General features: G+C 36.6%; 1 protein-coding gene across 3 annotated transcripts in view; it reads right to left on the bottom strand.

Moving 5' to 3' along the window:
- The window catches only part of bahcc1a (BAH domain and coiled-coil containing 1a), a 132,838-nt gene extending 127,751 nt beyond the window's left edge, over window positions 1–5,087 (bottom strand). For 2 of the 3 annotated variants that reach the window (XM_077230656.1, XM_077230658.1), the window contains exons 1-2: window positions 4,864–5,087; window positions 2,346–2,651 (exon numbers count right to left, since the gene is read on the bottom strand). In XM_077230656.1, the coding sequence (XP_077086771.1) occupies window positions 2,346–2,517 (172 nt within the window). In that variant the 5' untranslated portion in view covers window positions 2,518–2,651; window positions 4,864–5,087. Of the gene's footprint in view, window positions 1–2,345; window positions 2,652–2,788; window positions 2,875–4,863 lie in introns of those variants that run through there. The other variant, XM_077230657.1, reaches the window with a different exon arrangement.
- Between the last annotated feature and the right edge of the window lie 10,815 nt (window positions 5,088–15,902).

The raw sequence follows: 15,902 nt of genomic DNA, 5'->3' as shown, positions 1-15,902 counted from the left end.
CTTTGCATTGAAATCATGAAATCTTCTGGTGTGAACGCAGCATCAAACCAAGGCATGGATATGTTCCAAAAGTGCTCTTGACGCCGTTCGGAGCACAGGTTATTTCGCTGGTTGCTCTCTCCTCGCCAGATGACGAAGGTTTTACAAGTTGTTTCTTATTGTTTATTTGCTATTCTGCACTAGGTTAGTCCATCAGTGGGAGCACGGTAACATGTTTAAGTACCTGCAGCATCATACACTCATGTGTAAATGTGTTTTCATTAAGTTTCCAAAAATAAAGCTCTCTTGAGGAAAGTGTACCCCTGTGAAAATATATTCATAATTTATAATATTTATATTCAAGTTCATAGATTTGATATTTATATTGTAGTTGAAAACAACCCTGTGAGAAATTCATAGTAAAGTTCATAAAAAGTAAAAAGTTCGTAGAATTAAAATTGATGGAGAAGGTTAGACTATTTCCTTCAGAAAGATCGTTGGTTAGCTAGCTCATTTAAAATATCCTAAACTTTTTTGACCCTGCCTCTTAAAAGAATCGAAACAAGGAATCGAAATCGAAATCGTTCAAATTCAAACGATACCCAACCCTAATGGTGAGACTTTTGTTTTTGTAATCAGGCTCTCAAAAATTATATAAAATGTGGATTTAGATTTATCTGCCAATATATCGGTTATCGGCACTGAAACAAAGAATAATCGGTTATCGGTATCGGCCAATATTTTCATATCGGTGCATCCCTATCAAATATCGTCCTGTCCGATTTATCACTCATATGCATTGTTAAGAAATCCTGACACATTTCATGCTAGATACAAACACCAGTTGTAACCACACAAAAACGATTGCTGACCATCAACCTGGTCTGAGATAAAAGTGCAGTCTCAGTGTTGGTGCTACGATAACGTCACCGCATGAATCACAGTAATATTCCAGACAAAGCTATAAAACTAGTTCTGAGAGTTTTATCTCTCTGTACAATCCCTCACCTGTCTCAATCATTGAACAGTGATGACAGCTGAGGGCACGGCAAGCTGGGGGTGTACGGCCAAAAGACACTGTCATATCCGGTTAACAGCACACCTGCACCCTTTAGCTAACATTAGCCTAAATACTCATTCCCCAAGGCCAACTGGACTCATCTACAACCACAAATATCAGAGAGTATGGAAACTGCTGGAAAAATGCCTTGCTATTGTAGATGCTTCGCACACATTTGATTTAAAAAGGACGAGGATATGTACAAACATTTTCTTTTCAATAAATTCTAATGCGTTTTAGCAGTCTAAATTGGGTCGAAATAGTCATTTCTAAATTCATAATCATTTCATGCGTTTAGTAGATCTGTTTGTTCCCAAAATAATCTAAACGCAATTAAGACACTAAATGGCTTCATGTGCTTGAGAACGTCAAGGCCTGCAGCAACCATGCAAAACAATAACATTCTTCAGTTAATTGATTAAAATGTACAATTTTTACGGTTGGTGAATCACTTGTGCGTTATTGATAAATTGGGCAAGAATGCATATTTTAGAGCATGTGGATCTTTGTTCAAAATGGTGCAAATTATTAAGGAAACTGTATCTGACTGTATCAACCTTTTCGTCATTCGTACAGTAACACTGCAAAACTGTAAAAAATAATCTTAACTAGGCTATTATGATTAAACATTAAGACCCTCCTTAGTAGGCTACTCAAAAATTAATGCACTACAAATGCAAAACAATTCTTTTTAAATATTAAAATACACCACGTTCATTCTGTTCTTAAACCTTAATTTGAAGCATAATTCATATTATTTCAATTTATTTTACAATACCTTACAGATAATATTAGCTATATGCCCAATATATCCTCATAACCGTCGCCTGTCAAAATTCATATTAAACCGAGATGTTGATCACAATGGGTGTTATTCATGAACACAATGATTTTGAGTCGTACATGTCTGACCTCCAAGCAAGAATAGGATCATAACCAAAAAAAGACAATAAGTGATCATGTAAATCTAAACAATCGATTCAATGGTTTTCAAATGGTGTAAGTTAGATTGGTTATTTGTACCACCTGAAAAAGAGCAAAATGACAATAAATATTAATAATTAGTTTTAGGGTTTTTAAACTGATATCTGGATTGAAGTATTTGTATGCTACAATAGAGTTTTTTTTCGTAGCAATGAGAACGATTAGCAGCTACTAGACATAATCAATCAAACACCGGCCTGATATATAAACATAAACACTATTCGTGCGTTTCAAAATCATCGCTGTTTTCCAAGGAAATGCCACTAGAATGAGATAAAAACGCAACACCTGAACACTAGAATGAGATAAAAACACAACACACCTGAATGCGCCGCCATGGGTAAGTGTGAAGGGTAATATTTCCCGGGTGGGAAATGCGGCGGGTGTTGCACAGCCCCGTGGCCGGAGGAGGAGACGCGTGAGGCGGCGCGGTGGACGAGCGTGGCCCGCTCCGAGAGGAGGTGCGCCGGTGCAGAGAAATCACGACCCTCCATTACTAACAAAACTGAAGATATAATCCAAAAACCGAGGGGAAATCAGATGAAACCTGTGTAGTGTAATCCGTGTGCGTTTGAGATCGCGGAAAGCTCGCCTCTCCTGCTCAGGTTGAAGTCCTCAATCATCTTTTCTACAAAGAAAGAAAGAAAGGAGAGACGTTTTTTTAATCTCGGTAGCACTAAAGCTGATATGCTTTTGCTTCATGCTATTAGTATTCGACATATTCATGAAAACGGCGATATAAATCGAGAGCTAATTTTGATTTACATTCGCTTAAAAAGAAGAACTGCGTTGGTTTTTGAATGCACGTCCATTGAATGAATGGATGTGAAAAGGCCAGAGATGGCAGTGATTGAATAGGCCTAATAGAAAGAGACCGATGCGTGATAAATATACACGCCTTGTCCAAAAAGACAGAAAAAAATATCTTTTAATTCATTTATTCATGTTTTATAAGCATTAAGCACACATATGATGGCAAACAAACGATATGGATGCATAATCACATTCTTTCCAGCATTTGAATGTCTCTCGAATCTGTTGTTGCTTTTGCTGTGGTTAGAAGATAATTTACACATGAATGAAATCTTAAGTTAATTATATAGTGTTTATATATATATGCAAATTAAAAATATAATATATTTGCATACATGCGTTTAATTAATCATTTTGTTTAAAAAAAAATAAGTGTGCTATTTTATACACTGCATTTTATAGCATGTCAATATTTTATTTTAAGATAGCTAGTTTGACCATGCATGATGATTATGGTCAATATAAAAAGCAACAATTTATAAACTATATAAATACCATGCCAAAAGAACCCGATTTTTTACGCGTTCCCTTTGGTTTTTAATCAGAATACACTGGGAAAAAAAACACAAGTGTGTGTTTGTGTGCATATAGGCTATGTAAACAACTGCAGTTTCCTTTTATCTGTTTGAGCTCTTATTTTGAGCAATTAAATCTATCAGAACCAGCTGATATTGTACAAATATTCATCTGTTTTAAACGCGTTTCATTACTCGAGGCTCTTTTGTGCTGCTTCTGTCTCTGGTAAAATAATCACACGTTTGGAGAACATGCAGAATTCTCACACGATCAATGAATCATTGAAATGGTTTCTTTAATTGAAGCAGACTACAGCTTTTTCAGAAAATGTACAAATGAAATAAACGCGGCGTTTCGCGTTGTGTCAGGCCATGCACACACACACACACACACACACACACCGAGCTTGTTCAGCTTTTGTCTCCCTGTGACTGAATGACTGACTGACTCTCTCTCTCCGTCAGCCATTACTGTCCACCAGCCGTCCATTTCGAGCACACAACATTCAACCTTTGTTTTAATCTCAGAATTTACATGCTATTGAAGACTTAAAAGCTTTGTATCGACAGCTGAAACGTGATATGTTGTTAAATATTTGCATAATCGCGACGCAAATACAGCAGTTGTTTGTGTCTCGTGCATGACAATGCAATAAGTAAAATGCGTACAAATCTGTCTTTATCAGTCAAAGTGACCAAAAACCGTAATTCAACTGGGTTATCTTGTGTTCGTCGAAGTCAGGGTCTCACACAAGAGAGACCGTAATGTTATTTTAATGTCTAGCTTGTCTGTTTCGTTCATGTTATGCGGCCGGGCGAAGCACGCGCTTCTCGGGCACCAGCAGTCACGCGAGCCGCTCGATCTCATACTGAAATATTCCTCATAAATCTAAAAAAAATGTCATTATGATTAAGAACTGAGCAGCGAAGTAATACACCGATCTAAATCTAATAATAAACAACCACTGGAAATGTAAATGATGCACGTTACATTTTTATTATTATTCTTTTTCATGTTTCAAATCGGACTGCGATGCATGTTCTTTAGATAATATGTTTCTAATTTAACAATAGCCTACTAAATAGTAGCTACATTTGTAGATTTTGGAAATATTAGAAGCGCAAAACTGCTATACCGATACAACTGTTTTGAGTAACGTTAGCCTATTCATTTGTATGTGGTTATAAGGAATTAATGAAAATATCACTAGGTAATATTGAGTATTGCGGCCTTAATTGTGTTATAATTTTTTTTCTTTTCTTTTCTTTAAATCGCAAAATTACTTATTAAACAAATGCCTAAATTAGAATGTGTAAATGTTGCGTGTATAGCACTGTGATTGAAATCATAGATGTATTAAGTTATTTTATTTTTTATAAGATTTCCATTTCCCCTTTTTATGTTGCACAATAATTGTTCGTGCAGTTTCGCTAGTTAAGATTATTTCAGATTATTTAGATTTTATTCTTCGTAAGGCGACACAATGACAGAAAAATAAATGTGTTACTTACTGGTATGTTATATCCTCGCATAACAATAAATAATTTTAATTAGAAATAAAGGGAAACAAATATGCAGGTCATTGATGTCCCTTAATTTTAGAAAGCATATTTCAGTGGTTTAGTCCTTAGTTCCCCTCATACGGTTGAAGTAGCTGAAGTCGCGAATCGAGTCTCCAAACACCGATTCTTTCTCCTGTCCGGTGCCGATCGAGAATCTCCACTCCGGGAGAGTAAACACACGCGCTCATTGGTCAGATTGGCGCATAATAATGAGCTGGCGTCGCTCGCCCGGGGACCCTCCGCGTTCTGATTGGTCTAAACCACCAACCAATAGGAATTCGATATGGTGAGAGAGCGCAGTGAGGCGAGCGGCAAATTCAAGCAAAATAAAATGGATACAAGGGCTAAACGCATCAACATTGCTGTGCAAACGACCTGGAGCAATCCGTACTACATTGTGTAGCCACAACGTCGATTAAACCGTATCTAATGTTTTTTTTAAACGTCATCAAACAACACGATGAATTAAAACATACACTATTAAAAGGGTCTTTATTAAATTAGTGCTATAGAAGCATACACAAGCCTATGAATTACTGTGACTGCACTGAATATAGTTTTCAGTAGTTTATATAACGCCTGTGTTAGACCTGGGTTTATTGAACATGCTTTCAAAAAAGGCTCTATTTAGAGGAGGATTTGATTGGTTGGCCCGTTGCCAGCGTATTGTCACTCACGGATTGTAAACAAGACTCTGATTGGCTGCTGGCCCGTCCGCATTGGGTTATCTTTAAAAAAAAACTGGATCTGACTAACTGGTTTCAAGGCGTCCCCGGGTTAGATGATGAAAGCCGATAAGAAGGGACCGTTTCAAGGCGCTCCTAAAGGCGGACCCTCTGGATCTGATTCTGCACATTTGGAGAACACGAAAGTAGAGAAATAAATAAAAGTGTTTTGTTATTTTTGAAGGATTAAAATGCGTCGTGTGGGATACCTTCAGATCTGAAACGGATAAACAAGATACAGTCGCAAGGCGGATTTCTGAACACGTCGGTAAGACATGAAGAAAATCCGGGAAATGAAGAGTTTGGATCTTTTTTTTTTTACTCGAACTCATTTGATCTTATTGTGAGCAGATATTTTCTACATGCGATAGACAAATTAAGAATAATACCCGATAGAATTAAAGGAGACATTAAGATATTTGTGCATAAATGCATAAATGTACGTTTATGCAGAGATTTCCTTATTGATGATATTAAGAGGATTGTGCTCAATCAATGATGGGTCTCTGATTGACAGTCCAGTTTTACCTCTCCAGCTCAAGGAAAGCAAGAACAACTTCTCTCAGCAGAAACAAAAGGGTCAAACTGGACATTCATAATTATGTTTTGTAAAACAATGTGTATAAATATATATATATACACACACACACACCAAAAAAAAAATCACACAATAGGATCACGTCTTGACATTGTCGTTATCAGTACATGCAATACTATGCAAATCATTAAAGGCAATGCATTAAACAAATTTCAAGTAACAAATATATAATAGCCTGTGTTTGCTTAGCCTGCTTCAACAGCCTGCTTTACAATTCAGATTTTTGTATGTGATTTATTGTAATGAATTGTTGCTGATAATACAGTCAAACCAACATTTATTCAGACACCTTCAACATTTCTCACATTATCACAGTTTATTCCCTATAGTTTAGAAAATGGTAATAAAATATGACAAGAACTCAGAGTTATTAAATCAGTTGATATTTCACTGGTTTTGTCCGTCCTTCTGTTAGACTGTCTCACACATGACTTATGTTGAATATCTGTCAGCTGTTAAATTTAACTACACAATTAGATAATACCAGTTTAGATCAACCAAATACCAAGCAATGCTTCATTCTGTTCAGTCATGTGGTGTAAAAAGATCAAATTAAAGGAAAAACACTTCAGCAAAACATGGTCAGGTCAAAGTGTCTGAATAATTTTTGCTCCCAAATTTGTATAAATGTTACTGGTAGTCACTGTATGAAGCATTGTTGTGTATAATATGTCACAGTTTACTTTATTTTGCTCTCCTCACTTACATAAACGAACTATAGTGTCCTGCACCCACTAGTAAAAAAAATATATCAAAGAATTATATAGATTATATATGTCTGAATAATTTTTGGTTTGACTGTATATCCCTCTACAAAATCAATCAACATTCAGAGAACATTGTTTGTGTGTGTGTCCCATTCGGGCCGGTTGTGTTCAAATATGGATGCTTTAACTAAACCAATGGAAGCATGAAGGAGAAAAACTGCATTTGCAATCTTTACATCCATAGGAGAATTTTTCTGCATACATTTTTTGTCTGAATTTAGATTTAGCAAGGAATCAAGTCCACATTGGTTGCTGATTTAAAACTGCATTTATCTGCTGTTCATTGAAAATATGGTTGATGAAACAATGGTTTTCCACAAAATGTCATATTTATTTGGTGCGATATCGCACAGTTGGGAAAAATGTGTAGTTATCATATGTAACTGTATGCAATAAATAAAAAAAATGATTATTTTTTTATTGTCCTCATTGATTCTCAATATTAGGATAACCTGGCAATAAGATGCCAGACATGAATCTGGGAATATCAGCTCGCATAAATAAACAATAGTGAGTGATCATATGATCACGTGACATCAGTTTTACAAGTGCTGATCATCTAAGAACTTGAATATTTATTAATAAATCCTGGATGGATGGTATTAATATTCTCTCTGTAACTTTAAATTTACCAACCCCCAAATCCTGACGTCAGCGTCTCAGTTAACCCCTTCCCTGCCGCTTCAGTGTCTACATTAATCCTTATGTGTATTCCACACTGGGATGAATGACTTAAGTGTCAGGATGTACATTTTATTTAGCAAAATATTCATTTTTAAGTGTTGCCATTCGGACAAAACCCTTGCATATCTTTATGAGAATTTAATGAAGCGCAAACATGACGCATAATCCATCTAAAATGGTACAACAATAAAAAGCAACAGATTGCAAAAGCATTTTACAGTATAATACATATCCAAGATTTCAATACGCCATACAGTATAAGTAAAGTTTGTGTTGGACCAATGTTTAATTCCTGTTATAAAAAGTAAGGCCCTAACATCCTAATAAATTATCCTTTATATATTAAACTAATATAGGCCAGTGGTTCTCAATCCCAGTCCTCGTGTCCCTTGAAACGGCAGTGGGACCAGAATGGAGAACCACTGATCATTTAGACTAACCCACAAAAGGATGAATTTGTATGTTTATAGACAAGAAATAATGCCCAAATATGTGGAAAATACAAAGGAGAAACACAACTTTTATAAAGTGATGAGAAATTTGGACACATTATATATTCACCTCAGCACTTTTTAACACTAATTAAGCATCTGTAATCTTAAAAGAGATTGTTTACCCAAAAATGCTAATTAATTAACTCCCATGTCATTACAGAACCTTTATGACTGACTTTGTGAAAAGGTTTTTATTCGTTTGTTTTTGGAAGTCAATGCTCACAGAAATGGTTTCATTCCCAACATCCTTCAAAATATCTTCTTTTTTGTTCCACAGAAGAAAGTCAGTCAAACAGGACATGAATGTGAGTAAATGATGACAGAATTATTTTTATTTTTTTGGGGTGAACTATCTCTTTTAGCTTGTTATTATCATTTATGTAAAACATGTAATGTTAAAGGTGTGCTCAGTAATCTTTGTTTGTAATGTTTGTAAAAGCCCAATCAACAGGGCTTTTCACACTGCACTTAACCTCAGGTAAAGCAGCGATTCACACCTGTGATTTAGGGGCTGTTACACAAAGCCGTTTTCAACTAAAACCGTAAAACTTGAATGCGTTTGGCCACTCATTTACACGACAACGGCATTTTAGGTGCCTGAAAACGCTAACTTTTGAAAACGGGTTTGAAAGTGCAAGTTTGTGAAAACCTATAAACAACAATAACGTGAATCTCTGAAGACGATGACATCATGTACATGTGTAGTATGTGTTCAGTCTATAGCGTTTCATCGCCATCTACTGGCCTGGCAGCAGAATACAGCGTTTTTAGTCGTTTTAGTGGATCCGTGTGAATGGGGATCGTTTTTAACAATTGTATCATCTGTACGAGGAAAACTCAAAGCAAAGACTTTTCCGTTTTAAGCGTATTGTTTGGTGTTAGAATGTTACAACTAGATGCTAGCAACCAACAACCAATCGCATACTCATATTTGCATGGTTTGGACAGTCACGGAAACATCGCACAATGTATAAACAGTTTTTTTTCTGCGTATGATAGGAAAAATGTAAAACGAAAAGCTTTTGAAACGTTCACTCAGAAAAAAAATAATATTACAGTCATTAATGTGTAATGTTAGGACACGCAATGCTAGAGCCTTTATGTAAACGGGTCACGTGCTGCGTTTGACCAATTTCATCAGTTTTATTTTGATTAATATGACACAATATTGCGACGACATGAAAAGAGATTTTACTGTTATAAAAACAGATTTGGGAGCATTAGTGGAACTGAAGGTGTGAGCAAAAACACGAAACACACGTGATCGTCGTCATGCGGTGAATTCGGCCAATCGTGAAACAGTCCCCAGGACCAGACAGGGTTTTTGAGGGTCTTAAAAAAGGCCTTAAAAAGTCTTAATTTACCCTTATACAAATTAAGGCCGTAAAAAGATCTTGAATCATCAATGAAGTTGGTATACATATGGGACACAAAACCTTTGGACCCTTTTTTCTCTCTTAAAATGTTGTCTAGAAGAGTGAGGAAAGAGGCCTAAATTACCTCCTTATAATGTAGTTAGATAACGTCTCACCTGGAAATATATATAAAAAAAAATGTTTAACAGAAAGAGAGAACTTTGCTCTCAGTTGTTCAAATGTCACGAGTGTGTCCTCCTCATATAGATCACTTGAATGCACTTTTTGTATTAATATTGTGTTATCCCATCTCTTAATACCTCAGGAAGAGCTGAGAAATGGAGTATTGTTGTAAACTGGTAATAGCCATTTACATTTTTTCTTTATTTATCTTAAACCCCAATTTACAAGTGTGTCTAATAAACGGGTTATCAACCTCCTTCTGACACAAGTCAGGGGAATGAATAAAGCCTTGTCTGGAGGTATTTCTCCTGCATGAAAATTTTAATATATTTCCTTTTAATTCATCTGCCAAAACCATACCGCTCTCATTTGTGCCGCCCAGAAATAAAGCGAGTTGTAATCTACCTTTTTTCAATGTAATATGTAATGTCTTAAGTTTAACCCTCAGAGTTTTATTATTCCAAATACATTTTCTAATTGAGCTATTAAGAGTATTAAAAAACCTTAGTGCGATAGAAACCTGAAGAGTTTGAAATAAATATAAAAATTTAGGAAGAACGTTCATTTTTATGCTATTTATCCTGCCAATTAACGATAACGCATGCCAGAAGATTTGCACGATAACTTTATTATGTCTTGTTCGGTCTCTATCATCTCAGTGAGCTTTATCGAGGGTTTACGCATGCGCCGTAAGGAGAATTTAGCATTGGAAAACGCTTGAAAATGCTAATGTGGACGGAGAGCGTTAATGCTTTTCAAATGTATCCAGATTAATGTAGACCAGCGGTTCCCAACCCAGTCATTGAGGACCCTCAGCACTGCACATTTCCTCTCATCTAACACCTGATTCATCTCAGACCATGGGGGTCCAATCCTGCTCTTGTAGAGCCACTTTCCAGCAGTGTTTAGCTCCAGCCCTTTTAATTAAACACCTGAACAAGCTATTCAACGACTCTAGAAACTTTCAGGCAAGTGATTAAGCTACTCCGCAGGAAAGTGGCCCTCAGGAGCCGGTTTGGGCACTCCTGGGTTTGACTATGAGGCTTGTATTGGGTGTGTCCAATAAGGGAGACGTGCAAAATGGACGGTTTCCAATACAGGTTTGGGGAACCACTGCCCTACAGACACACAGACATTTATTTGCCTGTATAAGCCATTTTGGGAGTGGCAGTCCTTTCTGTGAGCAACAAAAGGTAGAGGACTGTATGCATTTAAATTACTAAGTGCACCTATACTTTAAAGAGACACTGTATAATCATTCCACTAATTAAATACGAAATAAGGCCCCAGACAGTTTATGCATGCAGAAAACTTGGCTGAAACGCTTCGACACACTGAGGCCTAGTTTACACTGTCAGTGAAATGTGACCCAATTCAAATTTTTGCTCATATGTGACACAGATCGGATGTGTTCTGTGACAGTGTAAACAGGAAAAAAACGCACGCATTTGGATATTTCGAGATCGGTTTCAGGCCTCGTTCATATGTGGGAATAAATCAGATATAAATGTGCCAATGCGACTGTCATGTTAACTGGCAGATCTGATTTTCTGAGGCATTGGGCAACGTCTTTGGTTTAATGATGAGAGAAACCCAGACGCACAACTTCGCATATATCGCAGAGCTAGCATCAAGCTTAGCCTATTTCCCGTTCGTCCATCTGTGCAAGAACCCCCTTTTAGCATGCGCAATGTTTCAGAGAGTATGGCAAGTATAAACACATGAATCGGATATGGGTCACAGCAATTGAAAGCACATGAAACTTAGAAAGAGAAACTTTAAAAGGAGAAGTACAACCTTATTTTCATTGTTTCCATCTTCATCTTCTATTGTTTTATTGGTATTCTCCAATCTTCCAGTTCTTAGAAACAGCCTTTTGTGGATGTGAGTTTTGTGGACCTACACATTTGTTCAGTCGATTCTAGCCACGTGTTCAGATGCTCAAATGTGAGCGATGCTATTAAATCTTGTCCGTACGCGACTCGTCTCTTTCACTCTTATGTTCAGTTTTCATGGACTTTTAGTTTGTTTTCATTAGTCACATGTGTTTGAATTTCCCACCGCTCTTTAGTTACCATGGTTACAGTCATTATTGGCTCCTTGTTATCAGCTGTGTTTGATTAATTATCTTGTTTGAGTCTGTACTTAAGTTCAGCTGTCTCCTGAGTTCCCTGTCGGTTGTTGTTTGTGTTTGTGTCTCATGGCTGATTGACATGAATACATGAGGTACTGCCTCCCACCCAAAATTATCTGTTGGTCCTGAATCATCATTGTTGTTTTAAAGAAAGCACTAAGAGCTGTAATCTATCTGTCCAATTTTCTCTTTAGACAGCACTGAGATTGCTTCTTTGACTTGTTGGGAAGTGAAGTTACCGTTATTGATCACATCAAGCTTACTTCTATCATTCTCATTGCAAATCTCAGCTTGTGGCCTCTGATCCTCTTGGCTGCGTTCACACTGTCAGGCCAAATCCGATTATTTGTGTATACGCTTGGAATCTGATCTGAAGTTATTGATGTCCACACGGTGTATCGCAACTGTTCAGATCCGATTTGTGTGTCTCATGTCATGACGCTCTTCCGTTTTCCATAATATCTGCATTGGTTTCTATTGCAATGACGTTGAGTTGGTAGGCATACGCCAAAAACAATAACAACAACCGCAACATGGAGGGTTTTACAATAAAGATGTTGTCTTATTTAAATTTTACAAATGCCTAGACTTTTTTCCGCGCTGTATTCTCCTCCGGTTTCAAAATATGTCTCCGTTATATTGTAATTTTTTGTTCGTCCAGCACTTTGCAACAATAGCATTGTTTCGGCAGCGACTTTCAACATGTTTCCTATAACAACGTCTGATTTTTACATTGTGCGTGCCATGAGAAAGGCACATAAACCACGCAACATCCTATCAGATCGTTCAGACTGAAACGGATTTCCAGAAATGGAATTTAAATAGGATTGCAAACCACATATGAATGTAGCTTGAAACCGATTTGTAAAGATCGCATATCATGTGATTTTTAACCTATCTAAATCTGATCGGAGTCCAAACGGATTTGCATAAAAACCAGATTTGGACTGACAGTCTGAACGAGGCGTTTGCTCCACCTCAGCCTGTCAACCTGTCGGCTCCACCAGAAACACTCGGCCTTACGGCTCCACCAGGTTTGTTTGATGTCATCATTATGGTGATCAGTGTTTGCTTTAGAGTACGTTTACACGACAACGACATGCTTAAAACTGAAAAGTTTTTCCTTTGACAAAACGGCACTATCGTGAAATCGATCCCCATTCACACGGATCCGCGAAGACGACTAAAAACACTGTATCTGACAGGGCATTAGATGGCGATGGAACACTGTAGTCTGAACACGTAATGCGCATGTGCATGACATCATCGTCTTCAGAGATTCACATTGTTTGCATGGAGATCATTTTCAAAAACTTCCACTTTGAAACCCGTTTTCAAAAGTTTGCGTTTTCATCCGCCCAAAACGCCGTTGTCGTGTAAATGAATGGCCAAAACACATAAAAAGTTCCACGTTTTTTGTAACGGTGTTGTGTAAACAGCCCAGTAGTTGGGCCCTTGACTTATTCATTTTCTTTATTTTTATTGTGAACTCTTATGTTCTGTTGTTTATCTGGGGAAAGAGAGACCTTGTGGTGACTCCTAACGTAGCGTAATGTTTTCGTGTACTAGTAGTCTTGCTTCAGTTCTACGGCTCTCGGTGAAGTAAACAATCACTTTTTTCTCTCTGGATTTAATTTGGCCTGAATAAATGTTTGCCTGTAAGTACAAAGTCATAAAATTATCTGGACATCTAGCACTAAGTAATGGACGATATTAGTAATAAAATCCTTTGTTAATGAAGTTTGAGTTTGTCTAAATGTGTATTTTGATCACATATGCTAAAAGTTAGCTTCGTAATGTAATTTCCCGTAGAAGTTAGCATTAAGCTAGCGCATTTGATTTTATACGTTTTAACAGACTATATTTCAATATTGTTCTTGAACAACTTCTGCATCCGAATGAAATACTGAAATGTATTGTTCTTTGCAGTTTTAGAGTGCTCCCTAAGTAAAGTTTGGAAAGGATATACAAGCTTCATTCTTTATCGCTGGGAAACTGTTAGCTATCTGCCGAGCTGATGTAACAGGCTAGGCCGCACCATACACACACAGAATATTAACTATTTTATTTTATTTTATTTTATTTTAATAAAACATGCTTTAGAAATGCATCACAAATAAAACAATTGACTCCAAGCACACCTAAACAAAATATGCTTACAAAATCATTAACACATTTTAAATAGTATAAATTAGCAAATTTTTAATCAAATTGTATAAATTAACATGTATAAATTAACACATTTTAATCAAATTTAAATAAAGGATCAATTTTCCTATAGACTGTACATCACATTTTGCCACTACTGTATAAAATGAAAGTACAAAAATATAATTCAAAGTGCAGATTTCTTTTAATTTCCAAAGAAACACAAATCATAAAAGCATTTTTATTGTTCAGCTCAAAATGCTGGGCAAAAACAAGACTCCAGTTGATGAGTCTGAGCTTTAGTAACTTTCTAATCTAAGATGTATGTCCTCTAACCGCACATTGCACAATCATCACTCTTAAAACATCACAGCATGCCCGTTTCCCTCCAAATCACCACTGACTAAATCTGAGCAAAAGAGACAAATGGCAAGAAAGCCACATGTGTGATTCTGAGGTTGCTCTGTGCCTTCCTGACGGCCCGAGGAAGGCCCGAAGTGCTCCGCTGGGGAAACTTTGGCTAGTGAGCTGTGACACATATTCATTTACGCCTCCGTTTGAGTCTGTTGTGCTTGTGTTGTAGTCCCGTAGTCTACAATTTCCATCTTAAGTCCAAGCCAGAAATCTTTTTGAATCGTGCTTGCTTTTGTTGGTGAAATTATATGTAGCACAGCTGCTTTCCCTTCCAGAATAATTCATTATTTCCAAAAAAAAAAAAAAAAAAAAAAAAAAACAAGGAAAGGAAGGTTCATTGCAGCTGGATTGTCAGGAATGATTGTTGTAGAAATGCTCATGACGAAAGTAGAACAATAAGAGTCTTTAATAAATCCACAAGGAGCGCTCAGGAGATCGTACACTGATCAAAATGATTCTGTGGTGATAAAAAATAATGTAATTTCTACAAACTGCATTCACAAACCATGTGTGTGTGCACAAGTGTGGCTTACAAAAACACAGTTTAAGCAAGAGAAAAACTAATGTTAAAAAAAGTGAAGGGTCAGCATCCCAACTAAAGCAAACACTGATCACCATAATGTCGACTTCAAACCAAACATTTTCAATTAAACATCTCAATAACAACTTCTGTAGATGTATGACAGAAATAAATCCATACTGGTTAATAATAAGTGTAATAATGTGTAATGGCTGGAAGTCAGTTGTAGTTCTTGTGTTTTTTCTATTTTCTGTTCAGTGTTCCTCTTTCCTTCAGTGATTCTGCTTGTTAACAGCAGGTGTTCATCAATAATGCTCAACAATCACTTACATATTCCCTTAATTATCTCACTGCAACACTGTCAATGTTACGTTTTCTACTCTTTTGTTGTGTGGATTTTCCTGTGGGGTTGAAAGGGTTAACCATGTAAGATAAAAATACACACCCACGAAATGTATTTTAACAGTAATAAAGTGTAAGTTATAAAACAGGTATATAGATCTATAAACATTGATGACTTGCTGCATGTTGCTTTATCTAACAGGCGGTGACTGTGTAGTTGCTGGTCCAGTGGAAATCTCTTTATTTACAATATTCTTTTAGTGGTCTCAAATGATAGTTCACGGTAATACTTTGCTCACATTATTAGTGCATTGTACATTTTAGTTAATTCATTTAAAACGACAGTTGGTCAATTTAAGGCAGTCGGTTTCTGCAAGTGAAATTAGTTAACTCCAGTTTTAATTTAGTGCATGGTATTTTTACAGTAACATACTGTAGATTACAGTAAAGAACTGTACAATTTTACAGTAAAAAAGCCTGGTAAGGTCTAACAGTGTGAGCTATAGAGATTACGTCAGCTCCAGTTTGGATCCAGTCTATTATGAAAGACTTTCAGATGCCCAACACCTGTGAAGAGACGACCCAACTCCTGCAAGGACTTCAGATGACCCAAACTCTGAACCA

Source organism: Siphateles boraxobius, unplaced genomic scaffold (genome assembly GCF_051911475.1).
Source record: "Siphateles boraxobius isolate OS27281-9 unplaced genomic scaffold, OSU_SipBor_1 15, whole genome shotgun sequence".
Classification (NCBI taxonomy): domain Eukaryota; kingdom Metazoa; phylum Chordata; class Actinopteri; order Cypriniformes; family Leuciscidae; genus Siphateles; species Siphateles boraxobius.
This window is presented reverse-complemented; position numbering and strand designations above follow the sequence as displayed.